Source organism: Lissotriton helveticus, chromosome 8 (genome assembly GCF_964261635.1).
Source record: "Lissotriton helveticus chromosome 8, aLisHel1.1, whole genome shotgun sequence".
Lineage (NCBI taxonomy): Eukaryota > Metazoa > Chordata > Amphibia > Caudata > Salamandridae > Lissotriton > Lissotriton helveticus.
The window spans coordinates 617,412,774-617,432,010 of record NC_136069.1 but is presented as its reverse complement, the minus strand read 5'-3'; the positions used below and the strand labels follow the sequence as shown (position 1 = coordinate 617,432,010).

The 19,237-nt window shown below is 49.1% G+C and overlaps 1 protein-coding gene across 5 annotated transcripts in view; it reads left to right on the top strand.

The window, feature by feature from the left end:
- MYCBP2 (MYC binding protein 2) overlaps positions 1–19,237 on the top strand; it is a 1,909,483-nt gene that overhangs the window by 1,883,396 nt on the left and 6,850 nt on the right. For all 5 annotated transcript variants that reach the window (XM_078657470.1, XM_078657469.1, XM_078657471.1 and 2 more), the window contains one exon: positions 5,449–5,614. In XM_078657470.1, coding sequence (XP_078513596.1) covers positions 5,449–5,614 — 166 coding nt within the window. The remainder of the gene's footprint in view (positions 1–5,448; positions 5,615–19,237) is intronic.

The following is a 19,237-nucleotide window of genomic DNA, read 5'->3' as shown; positions in this document are numbered from 1 at the left end:
AAACCGTTTCCTCCTATTTAACCACACCCCTGCTCTCTCGCTTATGATTTTATTGTATTCATGCTTTTTGTTAGCTAGCTTGTTTAGTGTCTCCTCATTCCTATCCCGCAGGTGACAAGCCTCTAGAGTGGATATTTCTTGTTCCAGAACCTCAAGGGCCGCATTGTAGTTCCTGTTCATAGCAGATTTAATTTTAATGACAACCCCCCTGATAGTGCTTTTCAGTGTTTCCCAGCGGGTCAAGTCACTGGTGTCACCCCTTTTATTGTTTTCCAGATAGTCTTTGAGAGCCACTTCAATAGTTGCTCGGTGTTGGTCCTTTTCAAGGACTTCCTCATTAATGCGCCACAGAGAGTGACTGAGCAATATTGGAGACGGTGAGTGTTATGCAAGAGTGGTCTGATAAGACCCTTGGTTCTATAGTCGTCTCTTCTATCCTTGGGATGGCATTTTTTGTAATGAATAAATAATCAATTCGGGAGAATGAGTCGTGTGGGGAAGAATAAAATGTGTAATCCCTCCCATCAGGATTTTGCAGGCGCTACAAGTCTACAAGGTGAAACCTGCTACAGAGAGTAGTGAAAGCTTTGTGTGACTTGCTACTTCGGAAGGCACATATGTTAAGTCACAAGTGTTGGGGGCCGTAAACGTTTGTGACGTAGAATTCGGTGTTATCTTTGAGCAATTTGGTTGTGACCCACCTCCCCTTAGTGTCAGCCGTGGAGGATAGTAGGTCAACATTCGAGTTCCTGGCTATTAGCGTTAGAAGAACGCCATTTTTTTTCGTGATCGCTTCTGAGTATGCCACTTCAGTATAAAATTTGTTCCTAAGCGTGTGGAATTGTTTAGCATCCAATTTGGTTTCCTGCAGCAGAACAATATCACCTTTCTGCCTATGTAAATAATCCCAATTTTTTTGCGTTTGACAGGCTGGTTGAGCCCTTTTACATTAAGGGAGAGAATTTTCAGGTTTCCTAATTTCGCTACCCCTAATGGTGTATCAATTATGGACGATGCCATGAGAATGTAATTGACTATCAATACTCAGAGAGTGCACCAGACGTCTGTCTATTACGTACAACCTCAAACCCTGGGGACATCTGGTCAATAGCCTGATGGAGGACATTGCTGGCTGCATAATAAACAGTGACAGTACCCGAGTGATGGTAGTGTGAGGTCCTTGGCAGTGACGTGTGGCAACCAGATAAATCATAAGCACAGACACAAATCAAACTAAAGACAAAAGAAAGAACAAACCCCTACCCCAACCCAGCCCCCACCCTCCCCCTCCCATCCCCGCCCTCTCCCCCAACCCACCCACCCCTCCCCAAACGTAGATGATAGTCATGGTGACTAGGAAAAACAGCAACGTTATTCCTCCCATGGTTCCATACATATCACCTTGGAACTTGGAAACTGGATCAACATTTGAGTGTTTGACAATAACACCAACTGGATGCGGACATCCTTCAGTAAACGCTAACTGTCAGTCACCGCAAAGTCGGGATCCATTATGATTCATGGATCTACGCAATTTGCGGATAACAGGCCGATGGATTGTGCACAAGGTGCACAGAAATTGTGAAGTAGGTACCAACCTCTCCATGCATGACTTATCACACAACTGGAATAAGCAAAAAGCAAGTGCAATGCAGTAACATCAGTTTTTGGGGCGCGGTAACTTCACTCCCAGAGCTGTTTGATAAACCAGGCCATATTGACTAAGCCGTAAATCAGGATGGGCCAACAATATGCATACAGGGTATACACTATTAGTGGAGTGAGTCCCATTATCTATGCAAGTCTTATCCTACACAAGAGGTTAGGTAAAAAGAGATGCAACTCAATAACATCAGTAATTAAAAAAGGCCATAACATCAATGCCACTATCAGACTTAATCAGAAGGTGGGCATCAGTGTCACATAGAGTAACCTTGCTTCAGTATCACATGGTGTTACATGATGGCACATGGTGTCGAGTGAAGCATCTCTGTATCTATGCAAATGGGAATGAACACTATATCATATCACAATTTACAATGAACAGTAGGGCATCAAGAGAGCATACAGCGGAGCATAATTTTTGCGTGGTGTTGAGCAAAGCGTCCTGATTGCTATAAAGGAAGAGTGCATAGTAAAGCATGTACAAGTACGTAATGCAGCTTGAACTCAGAGAAGACACACAACTACAAGATAACATTAAGTTCACAAACGAAGGATACTCATTTATATCCAGAGGCAGATGCCCCCGCTGTTTCCACCGCCGATGTGTCCATGGTTAGTTCTTCTGAGCCATTTAGGAGCCTTTTGAGTCTTTGCGGGTCCGTGAAAATTTGGGAGACTCCCTGGATAGTCACCCGGAACTTAGCCGGTCCCACAAAGCCGAATTGGTGGCCCAGTGATCGTAGTAGTGGACACAGGGCAAGGAAAGCCTTCCTCACGTCAACAGTCTCTTTACTGTAGTCCTGTGAAATTTATACTTTATTTGTTTTCCATAGTACATGATTGTTCTTGCGTACAAAGGAAAGTATTTGCTCCACATGCTGGTATCTCAAGGGTTTGCAGATGATGGGCCTAGGGCCCTTTTGGTTTTTTGTTACCCTACCCGGAACTCTGTGCGCCCTGTCGAATTCGAGTGGCTGAGTGAAGGTTAGGTTAGTCGCTTGTGTAAACCATGACTCTATAAATGAAACACACGATTCATAAGCCTCTTCTGAGCCTTCCGGAATGCCAAATATTCAAAGGTACCCCCTTCTATCCCTGTCTTCCAATTCAGACAGTCTTCTTGTCATCTGATCGGAGGCTAAGGTAAGGCATTTAAGATCTCTACAAGTTGTAACCTCTGCATCTTCTAGTCGGCTGATCCTGGACTCCGTTTCTGTGAGTCGCGCGTTAGTGTCTCTTATATCCTGCCTAATGGCCATGACTTCTTCCTTCGTGGATTTTGCCAGGTCTCACACTTCTTCGAGTCTGCTCAATATAATATCCATAGCTTCGCTAACCTCTTTCTTACTCTTGATGGGCGATACGGGGTTTGGTGGCTCAGCCTTGAGTCTCTTGAGATTTTTCGTAGTGTCCTTATCCCCCATGATATCTCTGGCCGTGAATGCGCGGCAGGTGAAGACTCGGTCTCAGCAGAGATACCCGGTGAGCAGTGTTTACTATCACAGATCGTGTGACACAATATCCCTTGTTTGGATCAAAGGTTCACTGAATGTACGCTTTTAATATCTGCATTCCAGCTGATCAACACCTCTGTCTTGCGAGGTCAGTGCGAGACTGCTGCCATTGCCACTGTACAATGTTTGTAGCTAAAGGTTCTTGCAGAAGTGTGGCACCGCAGTTTGTTGCAGTTGATGTAGATTATTGCAGCTTTACCCCTCATAATGCAAACTATTACAGCTTCCACCCTTCGCGCAGATATTCGCGCCCGCCATCTTGAATGCTGTGTCCGCGGCGCGCCCGCGGCGTATCTGAGCGTCAATGCTGTGACAGAGCGCTGTGTCAGGGCACTGTAACAGGTTCCCAAGAAGCTGCAGCGGAAGTTGGGTGGTGGCTGAGTGATTTGTGCTTAGCCTCTATTATCGCCACTCGCTGTCATGCATTCCTACTTAATGATGGTGTCAAGACTATGCCCGCCATTTTGTTGCGATGGGGCCGGATTCTTGGATCTAATATTAGTGTGCACTGGGATATAATGAGCAGTGCGTCGCCCGTATCCTCACAGAGGGACTTCGGAAGCCTTGGGTGGTGGCTTGGGGAAACCTATGTTTAGTCTCTGCTATCGCCGCTCAATGTTCTGCTGAGACTAGCGCCCGCCATTTTGTATACGGTGCGTTGGGAACAACTCTCGGTTCCGATATTGTTGTGCAGTGTATAAGTGAGCAGTGCGTCGCCCGTGTACTCACAGAGGGGCCTCGGAAGCCCGGTTGTGTGATGTGCTCTGTAGTCGATCAACAGAGGGTCCTGATCACTCGCACGGGGTCCGCCGTATCTCCGCCCACTTCTCGACTCCGGCCGCGATCGGAGCTTAAAGGCTGCATTTCTCGTCCCCTGGGATCTCTCCGTCGCTCAAGAGTCAGTCAAACGCATGACTATTGGTTCCGATCCCCAGATCCGACACTTGGTTCAGGATCGCGCTGGCGTAAAGGTCTCCAAATCCACAGATAGATTGCCGTCACGGGAGGAGAAACGATCTACGCCGCCATTTTCCCGGCGTCCAAACCACGCTTTTTTGAAGTGACACAAAGGGAAAATAAAATAATAATAACTTGCATTATTATACTTTCATTTTCCCCTACTTCCTCCCGCTTTGCGTTAGGGGCGGATGCAGGGGAGGAGGGGTAGCACCCTCCTAAAGTGCACAGTGACTGCTTGGCTACCCAAAACAGTCTTGCGCACTTCACATGTTCTTCACATGTTCTTCAGGCCGGCTGCATTACAGCCCACATGGAGAACATGCCCAGGCCCCCCGTCAGCGCCTGAGTTTCCGAAACACGGCGCTCAGACCAATCAAGCGCTGCTAAGGCAGCAGTGTGATTGGCTGACTGGTCGCCTGGATGTGCTTCCGGTAAGGCCGAGCGAGAGAGTACTATGGAGGCGAGGAAGTGGTGAGAAGGTAAGTTTTTATTTGAAAAATGTTTTCTCGCTTCTCCCTGACCACTCCCCCTCCCCCACATCCCCCCACACCCCATCCCCCTACCTCCGATTCGTGCCAGCCGCCGTGGAATACATGTATGTTAATGGTCGATATTTGTGCTGTGAAATACATTTTCAGAAATTGGTCTTTTAGACGTTCTACTGTGTAGATAAATAGTAGAGCACTACAACTAAATAAAAGATTGCATGCAACAGGAACATACATGTGTTTGTCTCCACAAACCAGTAATGCTATTAAGCACTCTTGCAGATCTTTAAGTATTGGAATATTATTTAAAAAACTCTTTCAGAACTGCTTTTAAAACGATGTATTTTTAGACATTTTTTAAACTGTCCTTTTTATCATTTAACCAATTTTAAAATGTGACTGAGAAGGGTTCCAGTAGCCCTAAACGTTTGCTTTCATCACTGAGAAAGTTGTGCACACAAGTTGTTGCCACACATAGAGAAAAAAAAGATACAGGGATCATTGGTTGGGAAGGGGGATATTTTAACATAAACTGATGAGCAGGAATAAGTGCTTTCAGTGCATGAAAATCAATAAAAATGATTTGGGACATAGTGCACTCATATGTAAGCCAGCTGTTGGAGATCTGGCCAACGCTGCAAATCAGCTTATTTTTATAATTGAATTACAGCATTCACCGTATAGCACCTCCTGGGATTTAAATAAAATATACATGACTCTTATAGTATGTTAGAAAAAGTTATTGTTCATAGCTGAAATCATTAAAGTAATTGTAAAGACAGTATGTTCTCTTAAAGGATTTCATGTTTATTTCTAAACAGATGTGTCCCAAACACGGTACAGATTTTTTAGAGTACAAATGCCGCTATTGCTGCTCGGTAGCTGTCTTCTTCTGCTTTGGAACAACACATTTTTGTAATGCCTGCCACGATGACTTTCAAAGAATGACCAGCATCACCAAGGAGGAACTTCCACGTTGTCCCGCAGGTAGGATTCTCACGAGCATGGGTTTTATAACAATCTTGAAATACATTCTATTTCACCTGTGGGTGGCAGCTTTTTTCAATTTGAATACATTTTCTAACTTACACTTAACAGCAGTTTGGCTCTTGCATGTTAGGTTTGGCTGTGTTGTAGGACCAATTCTTGCAATTGGCAATATTTCCTCTGTTTAATGTTTGTGTCTCTTAAGATGACCTTTGAGGGATACTGCAGGTGATTCTAGCTAGGCTGAGATGGGGTAGCTCAGCACTATTATCTGGCTGCATGATTTACCCTTTCTATATGGATCAACTATCCAACTCCCTAAACCCCGATCTTCAGCGATGTGGAGCTTAAGCACACTGTCTTCATTTTTGCCATCTTTTACTTATTCGGGTGAGGAACATTTGAAGGGAATATAGAGTTAAAGTTAAAAGTTTTATAGAGCACTCGTAGACCAAACGGTTTCTTGACGCTGAGGGCGGAAGTTCGTGGGGAACAGGGGTGCAGCCTACTCGGCAAAAGCTTGAAAAAAAGAGCCGGGTCTTCAAAGCCCTATGGAAATCCATGTAAGAGGCAGTAGTCCTAATGCTAAGGGGTAGAGAGTTCCAAATGGAGGGGGCCAAGAAGGAGAAGCTCATGCCACCATGTTTCTTCCTTCTATAACGAGGAATGCACAAAAGGTGCTTAGAGGAAGACCGAAGGTCACGGGTGGGGACGTAAGCCTTAAGTTTAGAAGTTGTGAAAGCAGGCGCTGTGCCGGCAAGAGCCTTAAAGATCAGACATCCAAGTTTGAAAAAAGAGCGTTCAAAGAGCAGTAACCAATGTAATGTTTTCAACAGTGGGGTAACATGGTAGTGTTTGGGGAATTTGTAGACTAACCTGGCAGCCTGGTTCTGGATTAATTGGAGACGGCGGAGCTCGTATGGCGGAATACCGACATATAGAGCATTGCCGTAATCCAGACGGGATATGACCATGGCTAGCAAGATTAGTTTCAGTGCCGCAGTAGAAAAGAAACGAGAGATTTTACGTATAATACGTAAATTAAGAAAGCAAGATGAGACCACCGCACTGATTTGAGAGTGCATGGAGAGATCACTGCTAACTCTAATACCAAGACTTTTGACAGAAACAGAGGGAGAGGGAGGGGGACCCAAAGAAGAGGGCCAAAAAGAAGAGGACCAGGGACTGGAGGTACCACCAGTAAGCACTAGCTTGGTCTTGTCAGGGTTAAGATGGTTAGAATTCATCCAGTCGCTGATAAAAGTCATAACTGATTGAAAGTTGAGAACAGAAGAAGAGAGAGAAGAGATATTAAAGATAAGTTGGAGGTCATCGGCGTAGTTAAACACCGTGACGTCCAATTTCTGAAGAGCAGAGATGAGAGGAAAGATGTAGAGATTGAAAAGAAGAGGAGAAAGAGAGGAACCTTGGGGGACACCACAGGTAATATGGCGAGGAGCAGCAGAGAAGCCGGCCAGCTGAACGGCCTGCTGGCGATTCTCCAAGAACGAGGTGATCCAAGCCAGAGAGGATCCCCGAATACCTGCGCCTTTGACACCATCGATCAAGATGGTGTGACCGACGTGTCAAAGGCGGCTGACAGGTCAAGGAGAACCAAGGCCTGAGAAGAGCTGGCATCGGCTCCGCATCTAAGCTCATCCAGCACAGAGAGGATGACAGACTCTGTGGAGTGTGCAGGACGAAAGCCTGCCTGATGGGGGTCTAAAAAATGCGTATTCTCGATGAAGGAGCTGAGGCAAGTTGTAACATGACTCTCCAGAATTTTCCCCAAAAAATGAAGCAAAGACATGGGGCGAAAGTTACAAGGAGAGGACAGATCGGCCCCTGCCTTCTTCAAGATAGGAATAATTTTGGCAGATTTGAAGAGGTCAGGGAGAGGGAATTGTTAAGCAGTAACAACGGGGGATCCACACAGTCAGAGAAGATCTCTTTTAGTAGGTGAACAGGACAACTGTCAGAAGGGGACCCAGAGGTAAGGAGGAAAACGTTTTCCCGGATATCTGGTGGAACTGTTCCAAACGGTGGGGATTAGAGGAAAGCTCAGGACAAGAGAAGGTGAGGAAAGAGGGATGTTAGCTTTGATAGTGGTGATTTTGTCAATGAAATACTCGTTAAGAGAGTTACAGAGGGCTTGCGAGGGGGAAGGCTTGAGGGTGACTCTTACAGAAGTAGATAGATCATGAACAATTGAAAAAATGTCTTTAGGCTTATTAGCTGAAAGAAAGATGTTTTAAATGAAATAGTCCGATTTAGCCTGAAGAAAAGATTTCTTATAATCATGTAGCAAAGTGAGGTACAATTATTTTAAAGTAGGGCAGTACCTCAACCTCCAATGTCGCTCGGCTTGCCTAAGAGCCAACTTTTTAGATTTTAGCTCAGAGGTGAACCATCTATTGGAATCGTGAAGGCGGCGAGTCCTGAGGCGTTTTAGAGGGGCCAACTGATCGCAGGCTGAAGAAAGCCAGCTATTAATTGCGACAGCCTGGGAGTGAGGGGAAAGGTCAAGTAGGTTAGGGCGTGAGGATGAGAGGGAAGAGCAGATATGGGGTATGTCCACTCGTCCCCAATTTTGAGCCCAGGTGTTAGATGGAAGCAGAGGTTTTCTAGCCTCCACAAGGTCGAAAGAAATGAGATAAAGAAGTGGTCAGACCAAGGACATGGACTGATGGTGGGAGTAGGAATGTGCAAGTTAATTGACCAAACCTGGTCCAGGATATGACCATGAATATGAGTCGGGGAGTGTATAGGCTAGAGATTGTATTTTGCCCTTAAGATATACTGGCATCCTGATGACGTGTTCATCATAAAAGGATGCTCTATTACGTCCACTTGAATGTGTACTTCATACCATGTGCAACATATGTCAGGAGAAGTGTGCCAGATGTGTTTGGATGTCAATACAAACTATGGAAAAAGTGTCAGGCAAATGAATGTGGGGAAAAAAGGATATTGGCTATGAATGGGTTGATAGAATAGCATTTTATTCAGGTTTAAATATGTAAGAACAATTTGAAAACAATATCTTTAAAACTAGGTAGTCTCCCACCAAAAAAGGAAAGCGTGGCTAGTAAAACACCTGGGATCATAGCCATTTCACACAAGATGAGCATTCAGCCTTCCCTGTGGTGCATGAAAAGGATAACTAGTCTAGCATTCTTTCAACTGCACAACTTAAAAAAAAGAAATGATCAGATTGATTTCATCTCCAATGGATATTGGAGAGCCTAAAAACATTAAAGGAAAGAAAAGGAAACTACCGTCCATTGTGGGTCTGGGGCCAGTGAGCGGGCTAGTCCACCAGTACCCCTTCTGCAGCAGCCTCCAAACCCTCCTAGTCCGACCTTTCAGGGCCACCAATTGCCAGTGGGCGGCAGGATTCGCCATCACCTCCCCCACTGGTGCACCATCACGTCATACAGGTGGGCTTTGCAGATAGTCCGCAGAGGCTACTCCCTCCCCTTCGAGACTAGCCCCCCAGCCATCCCACCTCAGTACCATCGCTTGTCGGAGGGTCATCTGGCCCGTCTCCAACAGAAAGTTACGGCTCTCTTGTCCAAGGAAGCCATCGAGCGAGTTCCTGCCCAGAAGTAGGTCGTGGTTGCTATTCCCACTACTTTCTGGTGCCCAAGAAGGACAAAGGCCGGCATCCTGTCTTGGATCTTAAGAACGTCAACCGCCTTCCCCGGAAGGAGAAGTTCAAAATGTTGATGCTAGCTCAGGTCCTGTCTGCCTTCGACCCTGGAGACTGGATGGGAGCGTTGGACTTGCAGGACGCTTATTTTCACATTCCCGTCCTGCCGGCCCACTGGCGTTACCTGCAGTTCACGGTAGGCCAAAGCACTTTCAGTTTACCATGCTCCCCTTTGACCTTACCAGTGCCCCTCGGGTGTTCACGAAAGTGATGGCGGTGATCACGGCTCATCTGCGCAGATCAGGGGTTCCGGTCCTCCCCTATCTCGACGACTGGCTGTTGAAGGCGGGCTTGCTCCAGGCAGTCCTCTCCCACCTCCAGACTACGGCGGACCTCCTGCATTCGCTGGGGTTCACTATCAACATGCCAAAGTCACCACTTGACTACCTCTCAGAAGCTCCTTTTCATCGGAGCAGTTCTGGACACAACGCAGTTTCAGGCTTATCCTCCCGAGCAGCGAGTCTGGAATATTCGGGCTATGATTCCGATATTTCAGCCTCTATCCTGAGTTTCTGTCAGAATGACACTGAGGCTGATGGGCCTCATGGCCTCCTGCATCCTGCTAGTAGATCATGCCAGGTGGCATATGCGGGCTCTGCAGTGGGACCTGAAGTTCCAGTGGGCACAACATCAGGGGAATCTGTCCGATTGCGTTTAGATTTCGGAGGGCACCAATTGCAGTGGTGGCTAACGAACCGGGATTGGGTCAACAGCAGTTCCCTCTCCCTTCCTTAGTCAGAGTTCACGGTGGTGACGGATGAATCACCGCTGGGGTTGGGTCGTCACATGGGAGAGGCGGAGATCAGAGGCCTCTGGTCTCCGGCGGAGTCCGGACTCCATATCAACCTTCTGGAGCTTTGGGCGATTAGTCTTGCACTAAAAGCATTCCTTCCCTCTGTCCAGGGACGAGTAGTGCAGGTTTTCCCAGACAACACCACCGCCATGTGGTACTGCTCAAACAGGGCGGGGTAGGATCGTGGACACTATGTCAAGAAGCTCCTCATCTCTGGACATGGCTGGAACATCAGGACATATCCCTGGTGGTTCAACACCTGGCAGGTTCACTGAATGCCAGGGTGGACGAACTCAGCCGCAGGTGCATGATGGATCGCGAATGGCGTCTTCACTCAGAGGTGGTGCAAGGTCTCTTTCTGCAGTGGGGGGGGGGGGGACCTTGGTTAGATCTATTCGCCACCAAAGAAAATGCACAATGTCAGCGATTCTGCGTGTTGGAATTTCCAAGGCGTCACTCGCTTTTCGTCACAAGTGGAGTTACGGTCTTTATACGCCTTTCTGCCTATACCACTTCTGCCCAGAGTGCTGAAGAAAATCAAGCGCGACCGAGCTCAAGTCATTGTTGTGGCTTCGGATTGGGCACAAAGAGTCTGGTATCCCAAGCTGTTACACATGGCCTTCGATCCTCCAATCAGACTGCCTCTTCGGGAAGATCTTATGTCGCAGCAGCAGGGGACGGTCCTCCACCCGAACCTGTCCACCCTCCACCTCCTTGTGTGGAGATTGAGCGGCGACAGTAGCATTCGACCTTCCTCCAGAAGTCTGTGAAGTTATCTTGGCCTGCCAGGCGTCCTTCCACTAAGGCGGTATATGCCTGCAGATGGAACAAATTTGTGGCATGGTGCACAGCAAAGGCTGTCGATCCCCTTTCTGAGGTTCTTTTGTTCCTCCTTTCTTTGACCCATCAGGGCTCTGCTCTGGGCACTCTTAAGGGCTATCTCTCAGCCATTTCAGCCTTTCAAGGCTTCCTGATCAGCCTTCTCTTTTCAAGTCCCCTGTTGTAAATTGCTTTCTTAAGGGCATTACTCATCTTCTTCCTCCTGTTCCTATTTGTAATGCCTCAGTGGGACTTGAACTTGGTCCTTACTTATCTTATGGGCGCTCCCTTTGAGCCGCTACATAACTGTCCTCTCAGACTTCTCACTTTAAAGACTGCCTTCAACTCTGCTTGCAGGGTGAGTAAACTCCAGGTATTTTTTTCAAAACCTCCTTTTCTGGCGTTTCATCCGGACAACGTTGTGCTTCGTACTCGACCCTCTTTTCTCCCCAAAGTTGTTACTTCTTTACACATTGCTCAAACCATCACTTTGCCCACCTTCTTTCCCATCCTACTAAGGAGGAAGAGAGGTCCACCGCCTGGATCCAAAACGTACGCCTTCTTTTTATTTGGATCGCAACAGGCAATTCCGGGTTGATGACCAGCTCTTTGTTGGCTACGCGGGTGCTAAAAAAGGTCGGGCCATACAAAAATGGACAATCTCCAGGTGGGTCTTATTGTGCATTAAAGCTTGCTGCTCTTTGGCAAAGAAGGAGCCTCCAGTGGGACTGCGCGCCCATTCCACCAGGGCCACGGAAGCTACCACTGCTTTGGGACAGGGAGTCCCCCTCCATGACATCTGTCAGGCAGCTACGTGGGCCTCTCTGCACACATTCACAAAACACTACAGCCTGGACAGCCAAGTCTGGAGAGATTGCTTCTTTGGCCGGTCTGTTCTCCAGGATTTTCTGGCGTGAACTTGGTTCGCAGACCCACCTCCGAGGTTGGTATTGCTGGGGTACCTGATAGACTACTAGCCGCAGATTCATCAATGTAGAATTATTCCCAGGTGTGAGACTGGATCTGGAAAATATTCTTTGCCACAGCATCTATGCGCACCAGGGGCGGCACCACGTGACTCCGCCCTGACGTCGTCCGTGGGCGTGACGTCAGCGAGGTCACATAAGCCCCACCCCGGCGCGCTGCCGTCAGTTTTTTCTCTTTTCTGAGTGCAACGCGGATCCGGATCGTGTCCTAGCCTGTTTTCAGGCCTTCTTTTCACGCTTTGCATTAAAGAACAGTGTGCGAATGCCTTCGGGCTTCAAGACGTGTACCTACTGTGCATGCCAGATGTCGGCGACGGACCCTCACCCTATCTGTTTGTGGTATCTGATAGAGATCTGCGGCTAGAATCGTCTCTACCAGATACATCGTTACCAAAGGTAAGTAACTCGTAGGTTTGGGCGAGCACAATGACTTGACGGACTGCAAAGTTTGTCAGCACCTCAAACCGAAGTCCCGGCGGGAGCGCCGGATGAAATTGCTGTTGCCCCGCTCGTCCAGGTCGGTGTCTTCCCAGGGTCCGTCCCCTTCCTCAGAAGCCAGGAGCCGCCGATTCCGATTGCGGCATCGCCCTTCGCCATGGCCCCAAGGGCGTTGCTCGCCGTCTGGTAGGTCCTGCAGCTTGTCTCCGAGGCCCTGTCTTCGTTCGGCGGAGGGCACGGGTTCCCCTCGGGGCGTGCGCCCTCGCCTGTCGCCACTCTACCTGCCATTTCCTGGCGTTGGGGCGACTAGGGCCCAAATGACAGCCTATGCTGCGGCTCTGCAGGCTTCTTTGGCCCCTCCTCCGCCTCCTGAGACGTCCGCGAATCCCTTGCCTCTCGCTCTGAGCCTTCCGCGGAGTCGCCGGCGGCTTCGGCCCTGGGGCAGACGGATTCGGCTTCAGGTTATAGGAGGGTGGTTTCGTCGAGGTGCAGTCCTGTGGGGCTCCCCTTCTCGACCCATGGCATCCCTGCCTCGCCGCAAATCCCTACGGGGCTCCCTGTGGCATCGCAGGAGATCGCCGGGACTCAGGGCTTGTCCAGAGTCCCTCTCGGTCCTCTCTGCGGACGACTGCCTCGCCGTAGACCAAGCCGGTGCCTTTCCGGCGCCGAAGGCTTTCCTCCCCATCCCTGGCGGTGCCGCAGTTGGAGGCCGGGGCCTGGGGTGCTTTCCAGAGTCCCTCTCGGTCCTCGACGCGGGCGGCTGCCTCGTGTGAGGTCGAACCGGCGCATTTTTGGCACCGTTCCTTAGCCGAACCAGCTCTGACCCCACCCCATTCTCCAAAGGAACACGTGGTGGTTGAGGTCGACTCTGCGCCGACAATGTCTACTCCGGTGCCGGTTGACGCCAAGCCGGCGCCTGTGGCGGACTCCACGGCCCGTGCTGGCGTCGGGTCCTCAACTCGTCTCCGGAGGTTTGTCGTCTCCTGGTCTCTTCTTCTCCGGGGACGGAGCGCCACATCGTCCTAGGGCTCTGGTGGGCGGGAGCTGCTCCTTCCATTCGAAGCTTTGCTCCACAACTCTCTTCTGGGGACTTGGGGGCGTCCTACCACGGGTGATCCGGTGCCTCAGTCGCTCCACCATCGCCAACCGTCCTGCTCCGCACGACCCAGTCTGCCTTTCTCCGTCACTTGAGGTCCGGTGGTTGGATTTGTGGGGGCGTAACATCTTTGCTTCCCCCACTGCTGCTTTTCGAGCGCTCAACACTCTTTGTGTGTTGGCCAGGGCTACCTCCAGAATGTGGGATTCTGTGGAGTCCCTTCTGTCTCCCGTCTCCCACAAAAGGTGCCCGTGCTGATCTACGGCACCATGTGTTAGATGGTAGGGAGTTGGCCGCGTTTACTCTCCGTGCTGCCTTGGATGTTGCTGATGCTCTCGGCCGTGCTATGGCCAGTTCTGTGGCTCTCCGTCACCATGCTTGGTTGGGGGATGGTGTTTTTCCTGAGAATATTAGGGAGCGTCTGGTCGACTTGCCCTTTTTGTTTAACACTCCTGCAGACTCTGCCATTCAGCGTCTCATTGCGGGACTTCGCCCTCCTCCCCCTCTATAAGCTGGTTTGTTGCTCCTCGGGGGCTTGATGGGAGGCGTTATCCCACCTTCTTCCTGGAATATTGTGTTTTTAGTGGTCCGTTTGTATGTTCTGTGTGGTCCCTAGGTTGGACCCCCCACTCTTCTGTTGGCTGTTGGTTCAGCCCTCTCAGGCAATTGTGTGTGTATTTTTGGCTGATTGATAAGCCATCTGTGGTTCTAACCGTAGATCTTTGTGTTCTTGTTCTCTGATGCGGGATTTTTCCCTAAGAGTGGTTCCCATATTTTCTTTGGGACGTGTCTTACCTTATGTGGGGTACTGGTAGCTATTGGATAGCTCTAACCTAAGCTGGGTGGGTGTGGATTTCCTTGCGGGTTCCTCGCCTTTCCTGGCTTTCCTGTATGCCGCTGGTGTGGTTTCTTTGACTCTTGTCTGGGCGTAGCTTGCGCTGCTCCAGGTTCTGTCCTTTTCTGTATCCACCGCATCACTAGTCCGGCTTTGGCATGCCGACCACGGCGTTGTGCTGTGGTGTTTCCGCCCTCCCTTTTTGTCTGGCGTTTTGACCTGATCCTCCGTTTGGTGTCCGGGGGGGGGGGGATTTCCTGGTCCTTCCTGTGTTCTGGTGGACGACCTTGTCCGTCCTCCGTAATTCTCCTCCTGTCCTCTAGCTGGCCCCACTTCTTTTTGTGGGTCTGGTTTGTCTGGAGCAGCCTCCCTATTGGGGTTGTTCTGGATTTCCTTTGTCTTCGCTTTGCGGTCGGCTTGATTTGGGTGCTCGGCTTCTTGGTTCTGGCCTGCTGCTGGTGGTATGCGCCTTCTCTTCTGGTCCACAGATGGGGGTCCTGGCGGGGACCCTTGTGCCCTGGCCCTTTTTTTTTTTTATATATATTTTTATTCGGTTTTCTTGGTTATTACAGTGTAACCATTTTGAACATATACATGAAATTATGCACAGTATCCTCCCATCAGAAACATTTTCAAGTATTATACAGTCATAAGTATACATTTTTCCAACAGCTGAGAGCAGACTTTTCACAGCTAGTCTTGTGTCCGTGGGCCTATTCCGAATCCGAACTAGTATCCTCATGATCTGATGGCGATTCACAGATATTACCTCTGTAAGTATTCCACGCCCCCCCAAATTTTCTTTCATTTTTTAGGGCAGCCCCTGCTGCCGAACACCGCCCTTTCCGCTATCATGGCCGCATCCATGTCCCCTCTCCATGCCGCTAAGCTAGGTCTCTCCATTCCACCCCATCTCTACGCTATATTTCTCTTAGCCATCATCATACCCAGTGTCGCCCAGCTCTGTCTTGAACGTGTAAGATCATTGGGTTCCCATATATTTAGGAGGCAACTTCTTGGTTCCGGTAGTAGGGAGACTCCCTCGGATTGCGACATAGTTCACCTGTGTACAGTATTCGGCTATTCTGGAACAATCCCATATGGTGTGATAAAAAGTCCCTTCTTCACCACATCCCCTCAGACAGTAGGGATGATCTATCCTTCCTAAGGTGCTTCTAGTGTGGTAGGAGCGGTGTAATATGCGCAATTGTACCAAATGGAGACGCAAGGGATTGCCTACTTCTTTCGGGGATGCTAGTGCCTCCTGCCATTCCGATTCATCAATCTCCCCACAATCATGAGACCATTTCTCCCATAAGGTTCCTGTTGGATCAGGCAGATTATTCACCAGTTTACGGTAAATTAGGGAGGTCGCCTTCTTTGGCATGTAGTCAGTTAATAATCTGTCCTCCAGAGGGGATGCCTCTGGGACTTCCGAGTCAGGTGTTAGTACTGTTGTTAAGGCGTGTTGTATCTGTACGTATCTGAACAGTTCAGAGGGGGCTAAGTCGTATTGCTGCCGTAGTGTGTCAAAGGAAAGCACTTCTCTTTCTGCCACATGTCTCCAATCGTCAATATCCGTATATCATCCCAACGATCGAAACCTTTGGTGCGTCTAAGTTTCCCTAAGCTTCGTGTCCCACAGTGGAGTAAGCTGAGTTAATACCCCCTGCCACCCCAACTTTGTCTGCGCCGCATGCCATAATGTAAGTGTGTGCCGTAGTGGCCCAAACTTTGTTAGTAATAATTTTTTATCGTAGGGGGGAGCCAGCATACCAGACAATCCTAACTTCCCTCTGTCGACCTTTAACGCCGGTTCCGACTGCGGAAGATGTATCCATTGATTAATTACTTTTAATTGCGCTGCCCAGTAATAAAGGTGTATGTCTGAAGCTCTATACCACCATCATACCAGCTACGTACCAACTTGGTCTGTGCTATACGCGCGGGCTTATTGTCCCACAGTAGAATGGAGACCTGCGCCGCAATTGCTTTAAAATAGGAGGCTTGCACTGGATAGGGTGTGTTTTCCAAAATATATAAAAAGCGAGGCAGTGCCATCATTTCACAAAGCGCTGCCTTTCCCAGCAGGGTCAACGTCCGCGACTCCCAGTGTCGTATGTCTCGCTTGAGACGTTCGAGCGGCGGCTGCACATTCAGTTTGTAAAATTCGTCAGAATTGGCTGTGATATAAACCCCTAAGTGTTTAAACGTGCTTTCCGCAGTCTGTAACGGACAGCCATCTGGAAGGCGCGGTGGAGGACCACGAAGCACGTACATAGTGGATTTAGACCAGTTTATAGTGTATCCGGATGCCCGTCCATAAGCCGTGCAGACATCCAAAAGAGTGATGATAGAACGCCTAGGGGAAGTGAAATACAACAGGATATCATTGGCGTAAAGGGAGATTTTATCCTCACAATTATCAGCCCATTTGAGGCCATTGATAGTTGGTTCCCAACGTATCCATGCCGCCAGAGGCTCTAGTACCAGGGCAAACAATAGTGGCGATAACGGGCAGCCTTGGCGCGTGCCCCTGGCCCGGGGAAAGTCTGGCCATTAGCTGTGACATGTGCCATGGGTTTAGTGTACAGTAGTCGAATTCAAGCACAAAACTTCGGACCGAATCCCAGGTGGCGCAGCACCGCGAAGAGAAAGGGCCCATGGACCATGTTGAACGCCATATGTGCGTCCAGTGAGAGTAGCACTGCCGGCTCCTGCAGATAGACTGCATGTGCCATCACCCCATGTAATCTTCTTAAATTTAGTGCTGTTTTTCTGCCGGGCATAAAGCCTGATTGGTCCTGATGTACGAGCTTATATAGGTGTGGCGTAAGTCGAAGCGCTAATAATTTGGCGAGGATTTTGGCCTCAGCATTCATGAGAGAAATAGGCCGATATGAGGTACATTGATCTGCCGGTTTCCCAGGCTTTAGAATGGCTACTATGGTGGCCGTGCGCTGGTCCGGTGGGAGTTCTCCTGTTTCTAAACTTTCAGCAAACATATTTAACAGGTGTGGCGCGAGTGAATCAGTCATCATTTTATAAAACTCGGCCGGTATGCCATTGGGCCCTACCGCCTTGCCCGATTGTAACGCCTTAATAGCTACAGCTACCTCATCCGTCGTGAGGTCACCTTCTAATAATTGCGCTTCTTCAGTGGCTAATTTGGGGATTTTGAAGTCCTTTATGTAAGACATTGCTTCCTCCTCCGAATTCGCGGAGTCTGAGGAGTATATTTTCTGGAAGTGTCTTGCCAACATGTGTACTATTGTGTTTGGATCCGTTGTGGGTTGCCCTCCCTCCATTGTAAGCTGTGCTATCCATTTGGTGGAGTGGTGTGGCTCACTGGTTAGAGGCGGCAGACCCGTAAGCAGAGAACGGCCCGGGACCAGGGTTCAATTCCCGACGCGGCAGGGTCGTGGACCAGGGTCAAAACGGACTCGATAATTCTCGCCTCGGTGCCTACTCTAACCAGGGAACACACTCGGCAACTCTGGGCATTAAGCTTGCCTCATCTCTACAACGGCCCCCCACAGACGCCAGGGATGCCTGGTTTCACCTTGGAGATACCCAGAAAGGGACCATCTCACAGGGAAAACCAGGACGGGTTCCCCAGCGGTCTTCAGCGCCAGGATACTCCATGGAGTCGCAGTGCGCTTTACAAGTACACCCACATTTACATTTACATTTACATTTGTCCCTTTTCTCCCGTTTGTCCAGCCACGCCAGCAGTTTTCCTGCCTTGTCCCCAACGTCATTAATTTTGTCGTGTGCTGGTCAGTTGTTGTCTGGCCAGTTCCGCGCTGCTCAAGCTGTAAGCTATGGGCCGCATCGGGGGTTGGGTCACTGGTGTGTTGGGCTTCTGCAATAGTCACTTCAGATTATAGAGCCTGTAATTCCAACTGCCCTTCTCGCTTATGAATTACAATGGAGGCTATTGCCTGCCCTCTGAGGACTGTCTTATAGGCCTCCCATAAAGTGACAGAGGAGGTTACTGACCCAACATTATCTTGAAAATAATGTTTTGTCACCTTTTGCAATTCCCTCCTAATCTTGTGATTGTGGAGATACCCAGGGAGTATTGGATGAGTCCGACGCCTTTTCTGCTGGTGATGTGTGTAGCTAAGCATCAGTGGGGAGTGGTCAGAGATGCCCCGTAGTTTGATTTCTACACTGCTGATATTACAAAGGCTACCTAGCAATCCCAGGAAATAATCAATTCTGGTGAGACTATTATGAACACTGGAGTGATATGTAAATTGACGCTCCGTGGGGTGATATTTCCTCCAAATGTCCACCAGTCCTATTGCTTGCATGAAGCTCCCCAAACGGGACGTCCCTGATGTACTTGCTCTCAGAGGGAATCTATCCATTGAATCATCAGCTACCAAATTAAAGTCCCCCCCCCCCTCAATGATCAGCTCCCCCGCCGGCAGTCACAGCAAGAATGCGCTAAGTTCTGGGAAGGCCACTGTATGCAATGCTGGGGGTATGTAAACGGAAACAATATTTAGGCATCTCCCTTCCCACTGTGCATGTATTGCAACAAATCTACCTGCACCATCAGATTTACCATCTTTGATGATTAGAGGGAACTGCTTTTTTATCAATATACTAACCCCTCTAGAACCTGAGGTAAATTCGGAGTGGGCCACCATTCTATAACCCCATCTGTCCATGGTCTTACTAGATGTGCCTGTGAGGTGCGTCTCTTGGAGTAGTACCACTGCTGTGCCTCCTCTTTTTATACACTGTAGAACCAAGCCCCGTTTGATTTTATCGCCCAGTCCGCGCACATTCCACGTGAGTATGGATAAGGACAGGGTCATGGCATCGGAGCCCCCCTGCGAGCTAACTGGTGAGTCGTCTCCCATTGGCATACTGAAAGGATCTACAACTGGTAGTGACTTGTCCTATATAGGGGCTAATGTGAGTTTCTGT